This window comes from Mustela nigripes, chromosome 16 (assembly GCF_022355385.1).
Source record: "Mustela nigripes isolate SB6536 chromosome 16, MUSNIG.SB6536, whole genome shotgun sequence".
Lineage (NCBI taxonomy): Eukaryota > Metazoa > Chordata > Mammalia > Carnivora > Mustelidae > Mustela > Mustela nigripes.
The window spans coordinates 44,491,630-44,507,551 of NC_081572.1; the positions used below are offsets into that span (position 1 = coordinate 44,491,630).

The 15,922-nt window shown below is 41.6% G+C and overlaps 1 protein-coding gene across 2 annotated transcripts in view; it reads right to left on the bottom strand.

Moving 5' to 3' along the window:
* The window catches only part of YWHAE (tyrosine 3-monooxygenase/tryptophan 5-monooxygenase activation protein epsilon), a 59,651-nt gene extending 47,280 nt beyond the window's left edge, over positions 1-12,371 (bottom strand). For both annotated transcript variants that reach the window (XM_059381063.1, XM_059381064.1), the window contains exon 1: positions 12,186-12,371. In XM_059381063.1, the coding sequence (XP_059237046.1) occupies positions 12,186-12,249 (64 nt within the window). In that variant the 5' untranslated portion in view covers positions 12,250-12,371. The remainder of the gene's footprint in view (positions 1-12,185) is intronic.
* Positions 12,372-15,922: the final 3,551 nt, after the last annotated feature.

Here is a 15,922-nt window from a genome sequence, read left to right on the forward strand (position 1 = left end):
ATGACCTGAGCCGAAGGCTCAGGTCATGATCTCAGAGTCCTGGGATCGAGTCCCGCATCGGGCTCTCTGCTCAGCGGAGAGCCTGCTTCCCTCTCTCTCTCTCTGCCTGCCTCTCCATCTACTTGTGATTTCTCTCTGTCAAATAAATAAATAAAATATTAAATAAATAAATAAATAAAATCTCAAAAAACAAAAACAAAAGAAACAAAAACCCTGCAAATAGGACAAATTTAATCTATTATCCTGAGAAAGAAAAAAAAGACCTAGAAAACAAAAATAGGTTAAAATCAATTACCAAAAATAAATAAATCAGCCAACACAGAAATAAATTACAAAATAACAAAGAAAAATTACACAATTACAAAAAAGCAAAACCAACCTCAGAAAATATTCATGTACAGTACCTCAATAACCCTGGTATTCCTTAAAACCTTAATGCCTTTTGGGGTATACTGAGGCCTCACCTTCCAGACCTTCCAACCACTACTAGAAAATGATCATTTTTGTAGGTCAAAAATGACTGAAACTGAGGTAACTTCCAGTTATAAAAAAGTCACCATACAATATAGGGAATATAGTCAAATATACTGTAATGACTTAGTATGGTTAGAGACAGTTAATTACACATGCTGGGCACTGCACAATGTACAGAATTATTGAATCACTACATTGTACACCTGTACATCATGTTAACTACATTTCAACTAAAAAAATGATGGAAACTGGCAATTTCATATTGTTTAACTTTATAATTCATTCAACACAAGTAGAAATATAAATGCAAATTTGGAGAACGCAAGTTTTCTATTCAACAAACCAGTAGCTAAATTAGCTGGAGTAGAATCAAAGCTGCGTAGATGTAATCCCAGAGCTGAATTTCGATTTCACAGCTCTCCATCCACTACTCACAAGGCAAAAAAAAATTTTTTTTTTAACCCGCCTGCAGGGGCACCTGGGTGGCTCAGTGGGTTAAAGCCTCTGCCTTCAGCTCGGGTCATGATCCCAGGGTCCTGGGATCGAGCCCCACATCGGGCTCTCTGCTCAGCATCCTCCTCTCTCTCTCTCTCTCTCTCTCTCTGCCTGCCTCTCTGCCTACTTGTAATCTCTGTCAATTAAAATAAATAAAATATTAAAAAAAAAACGCCTGCAAATTCATAAAATAACTTTCAGAAATTTCTTAATATACAGATGGGAAAAACAAGCCCTGAAAGTAACATATCTAAAGGGAGAATAATTGAGATAAAATCTGGACATGAGAGGCACCTGGGTAGCTCAATGGGTTAAGCCTCTGTCTTTGGCCCAGGTCATAATCTCAAGGTCCTGGGATCAAGCCCCACATCAGGCTCCCTCCAGGAAAACTGCTTCCCTCCCCAATACCACCTCTCTGCCTACTTGTGATCTCTGTCAAATTAGTAAATAAAATCTTTAAAAAAAAAAAAAAAATCTGGACGGGACAGACCTTCCCTAAAATTTAATTACTTCTGGTCCAGTGTTTGTTCTACCATCTCTTTTTGGCTGTTCACTGGAAAATATACTCAACCTACATACCCTTCTGTATCCTTCATATGAAAGAAAATTTACAAAGAGACATGAAATCGAAAGACCATTTGAGGCAACTTTTAAGTTATAAAATTAAAATCTAGAGGCACCTGGGTGGCTCAATCATTAAGCAGCTGCCTTTGGCTCAGGTCATTCCAGGGTCCTGGATCAAGCTCGGAATTGGGCTCCCCACACTGCAGGAACCCTGCTTCCCCCTCTCCCACTCCCCCGCTTGTATTCTCTCAGTCTATCTCTAACAAATAAATAAATAAAATCTTTTTAAAAATTAAGTTAAATAATTAAATCAAATTAAAATCTAAGTAACAGAAATAGAGCTTCAAAAGCAGTTTAGACTAATGTTTACACAAGTATGGAAGTCTTATCAGCCTGGGAGTAAAACAGATGCATCCCAGTGATGTTACCTGTTACATGTCACCTTTCCTAAAATTCTTAATCCTTACCTGTAAAATGGGTGTTATTTACTATGCAGGGTTTTGTTTTTTGTTTTTCTTGAGGATTCAGAGAAATAATAAGCACCTGGCATATAGTTGTTAGCAGTAATTATAAAGTTTTATAATCATAAAGTCCATGAAAAAACATTTTTTAACTTTTTTTAAGATTTTATTTATTTATTTGACAGAGATCACAAGTAGGCAGAAAGGCAGACAGAAAGAGGGAGGAAGCAGGCTCCCTGCTGAGCAGAGAGCCTGATATGGGGCTCGATCCCAGGACCCTGAGATCATGACCTGAGCCAAAGGCAGAGGCTTTAACCCACTGAGCCACCCAGGCACCCCAGGCCATGAAAAATTTTTAAAACCTTTTCCATTTGTTAGTACCACTTGACAAGAGTACTCTTTTAAAAAAAAAAAAAAAAGGGCACATTTAAGGGACACCTGCATGCCTCAAACGCATCCAACTCCTTTTTTTCCCCAAAGATTTATTTGACACAAAGAGATCACAAGTAGGCAGAGCAGGCAGAGCAGAGAGCTGATGCGGGGCTCAATCCCAGGACCTTGAGATTCTGAACTAGAGGCAGAGGCTTAACCCACTTAGCCACCCAGGTGCTCCTAACTCTTCTTTTTTTAAAGATTTTATTGGACATAGAGAAAGAGAGACAGATACAGCTGGAGAGGGAATACAAATAGAGGGAGTGGGAGAGGAGAGGCAGGCTTCCCACCAAGTGGGGAGCCTCATGTGGGGCTCAATCCCATGACCTGAGCCTAAGGCAGACACATAACAACTGAGCCACCCAGACACCCCTAAACATCCAACTCTTGATCTCTGCTCAGGTCTTGAGTTCAAGCCCCATGCTAGGCGTGGAGCCTATGAAAGGAAGAGAAGAGAGAAGAGAAGGAAAGAAAAAGAGAGAAAGAGAAAGAAAAAACAAGCACACTTGTAAGTTTTCTACAGTCTTTGATATGGGACAGTGAGCTGCATTAGGTATATATAGTGCATTATGTTCAATACCACTGTTGTTACTAATTCACTCTATTACACATACTAACAGAAGAATAATTCTAAAAGTATTTAAACATTCACTACAATGTAAGCTCCTTTAAGAGACCCTTTGTTTAATTTAATTTAAATGATGAATCCCAAGTGTCTGGAACAGTGCCTGGTACATAGTTGGATCTCAATATGTACTTGTCAAATGCCTTTGGAACTTACTTTTAATACTCTGAATACTAAAACTTTTCAAAACACAATAATCTCGACATTCAAGCACAAACTATTTTTTTCTTCTGGTATCACCCTAAACAGAACTACCTCTCACTGTAAAATTAACTCCTATCTTCCCTAGAAACAGGAAAAAAATTTGTTTAAGCCTTCTAAAGAACTTCCAATTATCCTGTTAGGTAAAAAACAAGACAACCTTCTACCCAGATTCTATAATTCTGACTGCAAAAATGTACCTCTCCCATCAGTCTCAATATTGGGGGAGGTGCGGAATTCCCTCTTACTCCATCAAAACAGGAGATTTCTTCTTTTAGAGTTTAAGACTATATTCCCTCATGCAGTCGACATGTTTAGCTGTGATAGAACAAAAAAGATGAGGTGTGGGGCGCCTGGGTGGCTCAGTGGGTTGAGCCTCTGCCTTGGGCTCGGGTCAGGGTCACAGGGTCATGATCTCGTGATCAAGCCCCGCATGCATCAGCAGGCTCTCTGCTCAGCAGGGAGCCTGCTTCCCCCATCTCTCAGCCTGCCTCTCTGCCTACTTGTGATCTCTGCCTGTCAAATAAATAAAATCTTAAAAGTAAAAAAAAAAAAAAAAAAAAATTAAAGATGAGGTGCAAAGAGAATAGAGGTAGAAAGTAAAAGATTGGCAGGTAAGTTATTGGCCCCCTAAGACACTGATATATTGGGGGAAAAGGAAAAAGAGCTCAAAGTCTAAATTTCTTCTCATAATTTCTATAGAATTAGAAGACACAAAAAAGAAACATTAACATTTTGTTTTGGAATATATGGGGAGAGGGGAATGAACAGAAATAACCCTTGTACTGATACACTTTAAGAGGGAAGTTATACTATTTATTCAGATTTATAACCAATTTGCCTTTTCCTAAGTCTCTGAACAGACAAAGAACCTCGTCAAAATTTCAACAGTTTTAAAATTGTGAGGAAGAAGTCTATACTGCACAGAAAGAAATTTCATTAATGAATTCCTTTTGGAAAATCTAAAAATAGTATCATAACTGTCAGGGATATTTTCTTGTCAAAGAGCACAAGATGTTTTGAAATTTTCATGGTAGTACTTTCATAAAGTTTTACTATGTAACATAAAATTTAACCTATTAACAACAACCAAATCAATTAAGGGGTGCCTGGGGAGCTGTAAGTTAAGCATCTGACTTCAGCTCAGATCATGATCTCAGGATCCAGCTACTTGCTCAGTGGGGAGTCTCCCAGGCCCTCTGCCCTTCCCCTCCCTCTTGAATAATTTTTTTTTAAATCAACTAATGAAAGAATCAATCACACAAACTTAAGCAGAACACATTTCTACAAAACAAAGGTGTTCACAATAACTTTTCCAAAGACCTCAAATGACTAACCACCAAGGATTAAGTAGTATTAACTGGTAACATTTTATTAATCAGAACCCACTCACTACCCAAGGCTTACCATACATCTTTAGAATCACAATTCACAAAATTGGTTCTAGGTTCCTAGTCCGTAATCTGAGACCGCTAACAAAAATATTTTAACCCTGAATTACTTTATATTTTTATTCTATGGAACCTTTCATTCCAAATCCACATATAACAAGTGTTGTATCTGCCAGGGACACAGGAATATTCTCCTGAGTATTAACCTGAAATTAGTATCAAAAATACTACATAGCAGCTCAACAAGGCCAAATTATAGATTATCTTGCTTCGATTTATATTTAGCCACATTCACTTTCAGGATATGCAAATTTTCACATATGAATTACAATTAAAGATTTTATTTTGAGAACTAACTTTTCTTTATGCAAATATAACTTGGGTACTAAAATGACCAGAGAATGCTTGCTAGGAATAACTCAAAAAACGTAGGTCATCAGGCACCTGGGTGGCTCAGTGGGTTAAGCCTCTACCTTTGGCTTGGGTCATGGCCTCAGGATCCTGGGAGCGGAGCCCCACACAGGGCTCTCTGCTCAGCAGGGAGCCTCTTCCCCCCCACCCCGCCTGTCTCTCTGCCTACTTGTGATCTCTCTCTCTCTCTCACTCTGTCAAATAAATAAATAGAATCTTACAAAAAGGGGGGGTAGGTCATCTTCTAATACAACCATAGTGTATCAGTAGCAAAAACATACACTTCCGTCTTTCACACTGGAAAGAAGGAGTTTTTCACAATAAGTAATATTACCAGGCAAGTATTATACTCTGCCCTTTACTAAACCCTTTAATTTCATTACAACCCTGTAAATCAGCAGGCAACACAAGTTTTATCGCCGTTTTATAAGATAGAGAATCCAGACAAGTCCAAGGCCTCTGCACTACTGCATCTGCCAAAGTATGAAATAGCCATAACCCTAAGTATAAAGTGTCTCCTTCAAATTTTATATATAAAAAAATATTTCTTATCACTTTAGCTGGATAAAATCCTAACCTGATCACAAACCTACCAATGACAGATCTGCCCAACTACTAAGCTAGATCACTAGAAGAGGGGCAATAAATTCAAGATTGAATTTCAAACAAGATAAACCAGGATCATGGCCATATTTCTAAAACAGAATTCGGTGTTCTAAACAAAACAGTTCTAACAAGGTATGGGTGAGACTATAAACACGTATCTGGGATAAAGTTCTGAGCTTAGGGACAAACACTGCTTCTAAGTATTTTTAAACACTGATCTAGCTCAAGGTAGACATACATAAAACCAACATACTTGGCCTGGACACTATCAGTCAAGCTGACTAGTTGGTATGCCAGCAAGCTCTATTTTCAGCAACTATCCTTGACTTTTCAAGTTCCCCAATGGGGGAGAGGGGAGGAGGAAATCTTTTACTTTGCCTTTGATTTCTCTTATGTTCTGCCAAACGTGAACTTCATTTCAGAAAGGGAACTTGAATCTAAGATACTTCTGCGGTAGAGGGGATGGACAAAGCTTAAGAACTTTTGTTATCAATCTAGGGGCGCCTGGGTGGCTCAGTCATTAAGCATCTGCCTTCGGTTCAGATCACTATCCTAGGGTCTTTCCTGAGACTGAGCCCCCCGTATGAGGCTCCCTGCTTGGCAAGAGGCCTGCCTCTCCCTCTCCCACTCCCCCTGCTTGTATTTCCTCTCCTCTCTCTCTCTCAAATAAATAATTATCTTTTAATTAAAAAAAAAAAAACAACTTTTGTATGAACCCAAATGAGATGAGTAGAACAAATGGTTCTAAGTATGATAACCATAAGGCAAGTTTGCAGCTAAGGACAATTCTAGTTTACACTTGCTATCCCAGCACTATTATGAACTGGTACCCCTTCGTTTCAAGGCATCCTGATTCGAATGATAAATCTTGATGACCCTTTAATTATTATGGCAGTTATTACGACCCAGTTATTATGATGTAACCTCATTAACATGTTTTAGTTTTTATTTAGTTAATGAGCTCAAACCATACAATTATGTTGGCAAACCAATTTGTCAACTAGAGTATATCAGTATTTAACTGTACCAAATTGTTACTTGACCATTTCAGAAACAGACAAAACTTTTTGTTGCTGTTCCTCACTACCCCTTAACAGATTCTGTTTGACAGCTATCTAGGCTAATATTTGGAATCTCTGCAAATTATTTGCCAACATTTCCCCCTCCTGAAAGTGTTATGACTGTACCATTAACTAAAAGGCTGCATCCATCAAGACAACGGTGGGGGGAAGGGATTGCTTTTAAAAAAGCAATTTGCAGGAATGCACGCATTAGCCATACCCCAGCACAGATACCATGACAAACCAAGAAAACAGTATGCAAACACACATTTTTAGATTACCTAAAATCCCTCATTCTAACTTCATTCACTGTGCCTTAAGATGGGATTTTTTTTTAAAGCTTATTATTTTTTTAGTAATGGCTACACTCATCCTGGGGCTGGAACTCAGGACCCAAAGATCAAGAGTCACATGCTCTTCTCAGCTAGCCAGGTGCCCCAAGGTGGGATTGTTCTGGAAGTACAAGGTTTCTTCAGAAAAGCATGAAAATATTTTATCTACTATTTATGATGGCTACCAGTCATAAACACCAAGACACAGTCATAAACACCAAGACACATTATTTGAAGTAACTGCTAAAGAAATAGGCACACTCCGAAGGTACTACCTTATTTAGTTACACATAGGTCTTTTGTCAGTGGCTTAGGAAAATAAGAGTACTCGGCTAAAGGTCAGCAGACAAGTTCTAGCTTTGCCATTTACTAGCCACTAGCCTACCAGTCATGTGGCAGAGGAAAAAAAAAAAAAAATCACATCTCAAATTCACGTTTCTGAACCATTAAATGGAAGTAACATTATCTAGTTCATTGATACCTTAAATAGGTAAAAATGTCTGTGAAAGTGGTTCATGAGTGAAGTTCTATATAAATGCGGCATTAAACAGTTTAAAAATTTAAACTTTACCCTACTCCTGTCATTACTGCTTAAATACACAAATGTAAAGTAAAAAGAAAACCTACTGCAAAATCAGCCTACAGGCCTTTTTTTTTTAAAGATTTTATTTATTTTTTTGACAGAGAGAGAGATGACAAGCAGGCAGAGAGAGAGGAGGAAGCAGGCTCCCTGCTGAGCAGAGAGCCTGATGCGGGGCTCGATCCTAGGACCCTGAGATCATGACCTGAGCTGAAGGCAGCGGCTTAACCCACTGAGCCACCCAGGCGCCCCATACAGGCCTTTTTTAAAATCATGCTTTCAACTTCTTAAAGTCTTGGTAACTCATTTGTGAAATTCAGTACATTAAGTTACCAGACTGAAAATTCACTTGCTATACCAGGTGAAAGTCAGGAAATTTTTCCAATATTTCATATTCCCTTGACCGAGCTATTAGACAATTATGATAAGCCTGCTTGTTTGTATAAACTTTCAGTGTGTTTTCTTATACTTATTGAATCCAAACTTTGCTCAGACTATGTGTTCTACCTCATATAATTCAAGTTGAGACCTTTTCATATAAAGGTGAAAAGGATGCCTAGGTATGTGCACAGTAGTTTAGAATTTACTCCCGGGGCGCCTGTGTGGCTCAGTTGGTTGAGCAGCTGCCTTCAGCTCAGGTTATGGTCCTGGACTTCCAGGATCGAGTCCCACATCAGGGTCCCAGTTCCTTGGGGAGTCTGCTTCTCCCTCTGACCTTCTCCTTTCTCATGCTCTCTCTCACTCATTCTCCCTCAAGTAAATAAATAAAATCTTAAAAAAAAATAATAAAAAAGAATTTACTCCCATCATCTCAGATTACAATTTCATTATATTCCATAGTTTGGGAAGCCAACAAGATGAACTGAAATTTGCTCATTACACACAATATTATATGAAAGTCTAAAGTAGGGGTGCCCAGCTGGCTCAGGTGGTGGACCATGTGACTCTCGATCTTGGGGTGAGTTCAAGCTCCACATGTGATGTAGTTTACTTAAAAATTTGTTGACGTGCTTAAAAAAAAACCTCTAAACACAACAGAGCATTTGCTTTAATGAGCAGAGTATCCAATTTAGCTTATGTTTAGGCAGGAGAAAAAATATATTCAATAAAGTTAACTCCATTAACTGAAAAAGCAGTAATAAAAATTACTGACCTAAGTAAAGAATTGACAGCAACCTGTTTCAAACTCATTACTAAAGTTAATTTGCTGGAGTGCCTTGGGTGGTTCAATTGCGGTTAAGCGTAGGTATCTTGGTTTCGGCTCAGGGTTGTGAGATCAAGCCCTGCACCAGGCTTCTAGATGGCTGTGGAGCCTGCTTAGGAGTCTCTCTTCCCCCCTCTCTGTACCCCTCCCCCTGATCACATCTTGCTCTCGCTCCCTCCCTCTCTAAAATAAATCTATAAAGTTAATTTACTATTTACCCATTTTTCCCATAACATGTGTTCAGGAGTTATTTTAAAACATTTCCCCACCTTTCACTGACTACCAAAATAAGCTAGAGATAAGGTTCTGGTGTTTTAAAAAGGACAGCTCTCAAGTAAGTAGACTCAAAATAAATGCCTTCCTAGTATCGATGCATTCAGAGAGAGAATGAATGATCAACAGCAACCATCAAAACTTTACTCTTGCCCCACATGGAGCAATCATCACAGGGAAAAGGTAAGGAAAGGACAAAGCCAGCAACTACCTCACAAACCCAGACGTACTTTATGCTGACCCCCTCTAATTTGAAAAACGTGAAATCTTCTCTTTTCTTTACCAATTGGGTTTATATATATATATAAAGGGTAAGACTTGGTTAAGGAATGCTAAAAGGTAATAGATTTGACTCATACAGCTACAAATGTTGTAAAAACTATCCCTTAGACTTCAGACTTATTAAGTGATGAGAAGCTAGATTTAATCTTCAAGGTGAAGAGTCCTAGCCTATCTGGAACCCACCAGCATCCTTTTCCTGAACAAAGCTTAGCTCTTCCTCTAGTACCATTAAATGATCCATATAAATTGATTCCAATTCCCCAGGACATAACTAATGTTACAAGTAAGTATTAAGTTCAACAGAGTATGCAAAATAAAAGATACTGCAGAAAACAAGAAAAGCTGATATTTACATCCAAGTACCCAAAACCAAATCATTCAAACTCACTTTTCCTATCTTCCACTCCCACACCACATACTGTCCGGTGACTAAAACTATGGGAAATTTTAGTCACCACAAACAAAACTGAACTGTTGTACCCAATGAAAGAATGGACACAGGTAGAGGCTGATTCCTGATGACTGCCTTTCTTTTCTTCCCTTCCAAAAAATTCCTATCTTGTGCCCAACAGACAGTGGAGTGCCTCCTCACCGGATAGATCCTATTTCCCTCCCACTTTCTATCCTGAAGAAGATACAATTAACGATGTGGCTCTCTCTAGATAGTGCTACGCTGAATAACTAGTAAGGGTTTCATTAAAATTCCTCAACACCCAAACCCAAAATATTACTACTAAACCGTCATTCACTTGGAAGCTACAACCATGAGCTTCCAATTCAGTTTTTAAAACAAATTAAAAAAAGAAGAAGAAACAAACAACAACAACAAAAACCCTTCCTCCACATCCTTCTTGGTTATCATAGCAAGTTGACTCAAAACCTAAATTCTCACAGACCAGAAAGCATTCAAATATAATTTCAGGTTTCCTCCCAAGGAGACTAACAGATTAAGAGAGGAACCCACTGGGGGCATAAGGGGGAAAAAGAAAGAACTTTCACAACCAGCACACCTACATTGTTTCACTTTTAAACACTGAAATAAAGACAAATCGACCTTGAGCTGTACTTCCCCATCTTATTTTCCTCCCCCTACCAAGAACCTTGTTCAATAATACAAAGACATTTAAGGATTTAAAAAACAAATTTTAGTGCACTACACCTTTCTTCAATTTGAGTTCCTGGCCTAATTTTCAAATTCCTGAATCCTAATGTCTTGATACCCTGGGACTACCCCTGTGGCTGTACACATGACCAACCAGGCATTCAAGGAAAGCAAAGGCCCTACAAAACATTTTGAAAAGTAAGTGGCTTCAGTAATTACGAAAAAATCTGAACATCGATGGCACTGGATTCCAACCTTGTCTCACCCTGGAGAGCCTCTGAAGCACAGAAGCCACATTTAAGAATTTTTGTTTTTACAATACTACAGTTTAACAGATATGGGGGTAATTCAAGTACCTAGATCCAAACTAAAGGTAGTGGTGAGGGGGGGTTAATTTTAAAAAGCAGCCTGAGAATCACTAAAACGGACACAATGGACATTTGGATCAAGTTCTGAAAAAAATGACTAAAGAACCTAGAGGAGCAAAGAAGCAATGAACAAAGAACTGTTCAAAACTGTACACAGAGCCATTTATTTAAAAGAGAAAAAAAGAAAATAGGATCTGCCGGGATGCCCTATGTTCAAAATCCAAAAACCCAAGCGTCGGGTGAGAGCCTGGGATAGGTTAAGATCCCCAACGAAGTACAACAAACACGCATTCCAATCCCGGGGAGTGACCAAGATACAATTACTAAACCTTATTTGAAATAACTTTATTTTCCCACAGGTCTTTCCATTTATCATGATGGTTCGTGTAAATAGGAAAATCAACATTTTTACACACTGTTAAACTGAGACACGGGCATTTGTGGGATTCAGAGTCATGGTCTCCTTGTTCCCTGTTCAAAGCTCTATCCGCCAGAACCTCCAGCTAACGGTGCCAGAAAATGATTACAAGAACTTCAAGCTCTCCAGGATAAGGCCAGGAAAGGGACCGTGAGGTTTTTCTAGACCTCCCCAGAAGAAGGCGAGTTAGAACGGAAAGCCTAAAAAACCCTCAACACAAGGTGTGTCGGCCTACAGAAAGGAAATCCGATCGCAGCATCTCAGCGGGCCTCTGCTCAAGGATGAACTGCAGTGATTCCCACTCTGTCCTTCCCCAACCCTCACCCAAGACTGCCCTCCACCACAAACCCAAAGCAGCCCTCCGCTCGCAAGGATTCTCCTTTGTGAGACTCCACAGCCGCCGCCCCACACTGGGCCTCCGGGGACAAGCCACCGCCCCCACCCGCCATATTTCTGTGAAAGGCGCCCGTGCTGCAGCTCCTGGTGCTACTCTCCCTAATGTGGCGCGTGTTTCTTCCCCCCATCACCCCACCCAATTGTTCTCCACATTCGAAGATACTCCCTTGGGGCTCGCTAGCCCGGAGATAGCACCCGCCATCTCCTCCCCCTCCTCCGCCCCAGGACTCGCCCTCCCCCCAGCCGCCATTTTACAACCAACTCCTCCACCCTTTCCCCTCGGCCTCCTAGCCCGCGAGCGTGTGTAGCAGAAGACGCCAAAGGGGTCAAATTCCCGGGTCTGGGGCCTCCCGCCGCTCCAGGAGCCCACAAGGCATTTCCCACTTTCCGAATCCACGTCCCCGACCAAGCTCGGAGACGATGCCGCCATTTTGTCTCCTGCTCCCGGCCTCTGTGGGCGGCGGCAGAGGGTCCGAGAATTCCAGCCCCCTATTGCCCCCCCAACTCACCGTCGTATCGCTCAGCCTGCTCGGCCAGCTTCGCCTGGTACACCAGATCCTCCCGATCATCCATAGCGGCAGCGGCTCCGGCAGGGTCTGCGCGACGGATGGAAGCGGATAGCGTCTCCGACTCTCTCAGCCTCTCGCTCCGTGTCCGGGCAGCAAAAATGGCGGCGCCTCAATCCGGGACTTCCGCCTGCGCACGCGGACAACTGCTCAGCTCTATGGCAACCGCTCCCTGGCAACTGGCGCGGGGGGCGGGTCCGGGAGCTCAGAGCCCGAAGAGGTTGGAACCAGCTAGCCGTCCCTCCTCCGTGGACTCTGAGGGCGTTGAAGGGCTGAGGCGGGAACGGCGACGGCTGGGAGGGAGAGCAGCCCCGAGACAGAGTAGGGGTGGGGGGAGCTGCCTGGACCAATTCTGAAAAGAGTGAGCGAGGGATCCTGAGCTGTGCGGAGGGCCCACGCCTAGACCTGAGGGCAGAGAAAGCTCTAACGGTTTTTGTAATGGCAGGCCTTCCTCACTGAAACCAACTTCTCTACCTTACCCGTTTTCTCAGCCAAGCCCAGTCCTGGGCCTTTTTCACACCCTTTTGACACGGGGTAAAGAGTGGGGGTCTGCTATAAATGGTAAGGGAAAGGGCCTCGCAGTTTTCGCACCTCAACTCACATTAAGATTTTGCAGTCTGTCTTCTCCCTTTTAGCCTTCCTTTTCACCCTAGGTCCGCCATGGATAGGAACAAGGAAGTTAGAGAAGTGTAGTCTGGACTGCAAGTTGTTAAAGAGTTGCAAGTTCAATCGAGATTGGAGAGGCAGAAGTGGGAAAGAACCCGGCCTGTTTTGCTTCCCAGTGGATCCCCAGCACCTTGTACTCAATAAAGTATTGGTTGCAAGGCTGGAGCTGAGGTTAAAATACAAACCATGTGCAATGGATGTGGAATAAAAACGAGGTTGGGGGCTTCTGGTTGGCTTAGTCTTTAGAGCACGCAACTCTCAATCCCGAGTCCTGAGTTCAAGTCCCACATTGGGCATGGAATCTATTTTTTAAAAAACACCACCACCACCAGGAAAAAAAAAAAAAAAAAAAAAAAAACAGGTTGGAACCAAATTATGAAGAGCCTTAGATGCACCATATTCCGTGGGCACAAGGGAGTTATGTTTCTATGATTTTGCATGGAGGTTGCCATCATAGATAGACTGAAAAGATCAATAAAGATTGCACAGCAGGCCTTGCAGAGCTGCTGCCCCAGAGCCATCTGTGCCGCCCAGCAAAGGATAATGACACCGTGCCCTCTGTCAAGGCTCTAGATGGGGAGCCCTTGGGCCCTCCTCCTTCAAATTGTTTGCAAAGTTCCAAAGACAGCAGAAAACTTTCGTGCTCTGAGCACTGGGGAGAAAGGATTTGGTTATGAAGATTTCTGCTTTCACGGGATTGTATGCGTCAATGTGATGATTTCACACACCATCAATGGCAATGGTGGCAAGGCCATCTATGGGTAAAAATTTGATGGTGAAAATTTGATCCTGAAGCATATGGATTCTAGCATCTGTGTGTGGCAAATGCAGGACCCAACACAAATTTTTTCATCTGCACTGCCAAGATTGAGAGATTGGATGGATGGCAAGCATGTGCTCTTTGGCAAGGTTATTGTGGAAGCCATGGAGAGCCTTGGGTACTGAAAAGGCAAGATCAGCAAGATGATCACCATTGCTGACTGTGGACAAATCTAACAAATTTGACTTGTGTTTTGACTACCACAACATTCCTTCTGTAGCTCAGGAGAGCACCTCTTCCACACCCATCTGGTTGAAATATCCTATCTTTGTACTCTCATTGCAGTTCTATAGATTACATATTTTTTTTACTCCCCTCCAAGTCTAGCTGGATTGCAGAGCTACGTTTATGATTATAAAATAAAAACTATACGAAAAAGATCACACAGTCATGATTAAAGAAGAGATTAAATTATCAGGCTATAATGCAGGTAAAAGGTAATACATGGTTGTGGTGAAAATGGGAAGGAAAGGACAAATAGGAATAGTATTGCAGAGAAAAGCTGCAATAGTTTGTAGCTGGGGGCACCTGGCTGGCTCAGTTGGTAGAGCAAGCAGCTCTTGATCTCAGGGTTGTGAGTTTGAGTCCCATTCTGGGTGTAGAGATTACTTAAAAATTAACATCTTAAAAAAAAAAAAAATACTTGGGACGCCTCGGTGGCTCAGTTGGTTAAGCATCTGCCTTCAACTCAGGTCATGATCCCAGGGTCCTTGGATTGAGCCCCGCATTGGGCTCCTTGCTCAGCAGGGAGCCTGCTTCTCCCTCTGGCTGTGGTTCCCCCTGCTTGTGCTTGCTCGCTCTCTTTCTCTCTCTCTCTTGCTTGCTCTGTGTCAATAAATCTTAAAAAAATCATGAAACATAGTAAATAAGATTTGGAGGAAAAGAGCTTATAGCTGATGAGATATGTAGATTTTGTGAGGCGGAACAAAAATTAAAATTGACTTTCCATCTTCCCACCTTGAGTTCCTGGGATAATGAGTGGTAGTACCATTAACAAAAAAACAAGATTGGTGGGGAAAGTTACTGATGGATGCCACAGAAAGATATGAGTTCCTTTTAGCATGTTTTAGTTCTAAGGTTCTCACAGATCACCCACAGATCATAGAAACTTGGAATTAGGCGACTGGCATTCCAAACTGAAAGGAGGCTGCCATGGAAGCAGCTGGAGAATGTGTGCAGGTAGAAGACCAAACAGACCTTGAAGAATACCTACTTTTGGGCGCCTAGGTGGCTCAGTGGGTTAAAGCCTCTGCCTTCAGCTCAGGTCATGATCTCAGGGTCCGGGGATTAAGCCCCACATCAGGCTCTCTGCTCAGGAGGGAGCCTGCTTCCTCCTCTCTCTCTGCCTGCCTCTCTGCCTACTTGTGATCTCTGTCAAATAAATAAATAAAATCTTTACAAAAAAAAAAAAAAGAATACCTACTTTTGAGATCCCAGGATGCTGGGATCATAACCTGAGCTGAAATCAAGAGTGGGACACTTAACCAACTAAGCCACCCAAGCATTTGGAAGATGTAATTTTTAACCCTACCCACACTACTCCTGATCTCTAGGGAGGGGAGAGTCTGGAAAGGGAGTTAATCACCAGTGGCCAATGATTTAATCATGCCTAAATAATGAAAATGCCATAAAAAAGTCTTTTTTTTTTTCTTTTTCAAGATTTAAAGGAGGAGCCTGACATGGGGCTCGATCCCAAAATCTCAGAATCATGACCTCAGCCAAAGGCAGACATTTAACCCACCTGGCACCAGCCAGGAGCACCTCCCCACTTCTTTTTTTTTTTTTTTTTCTTTTGAGGAGGGAGCAAGGGGAGGGTCAGAGGAAAGGATGAGAATCTTAAGGAGGCTCCATGCCCATTGTGACCTGAGCCAAATCATGAGTTCATGACCTGAACCAAAGTCAAGAGTTGGATTCTCAACTGACTGAGGCGCACCCCCAAACAATGGGGCTTAGAGAGATTCCACGTTGGTGACTATATCCACATGCCAGGAGGTAGGTGGCATACCCTAAACCACAGAGGCTCAGACACTCCTGTGCTTGGGACCCTTCCAAAATTTACTTTATGTGCTTCTTCATCTGGTTGTTTGTATTCTTTATAATAAACCAGTAAGAAAAGTAAAGCATTTCCCTGAATTCTGCAAACTACCAGAGCAAACTATTAAACCTGAAAAATCATGATAATTCACAATTTGTA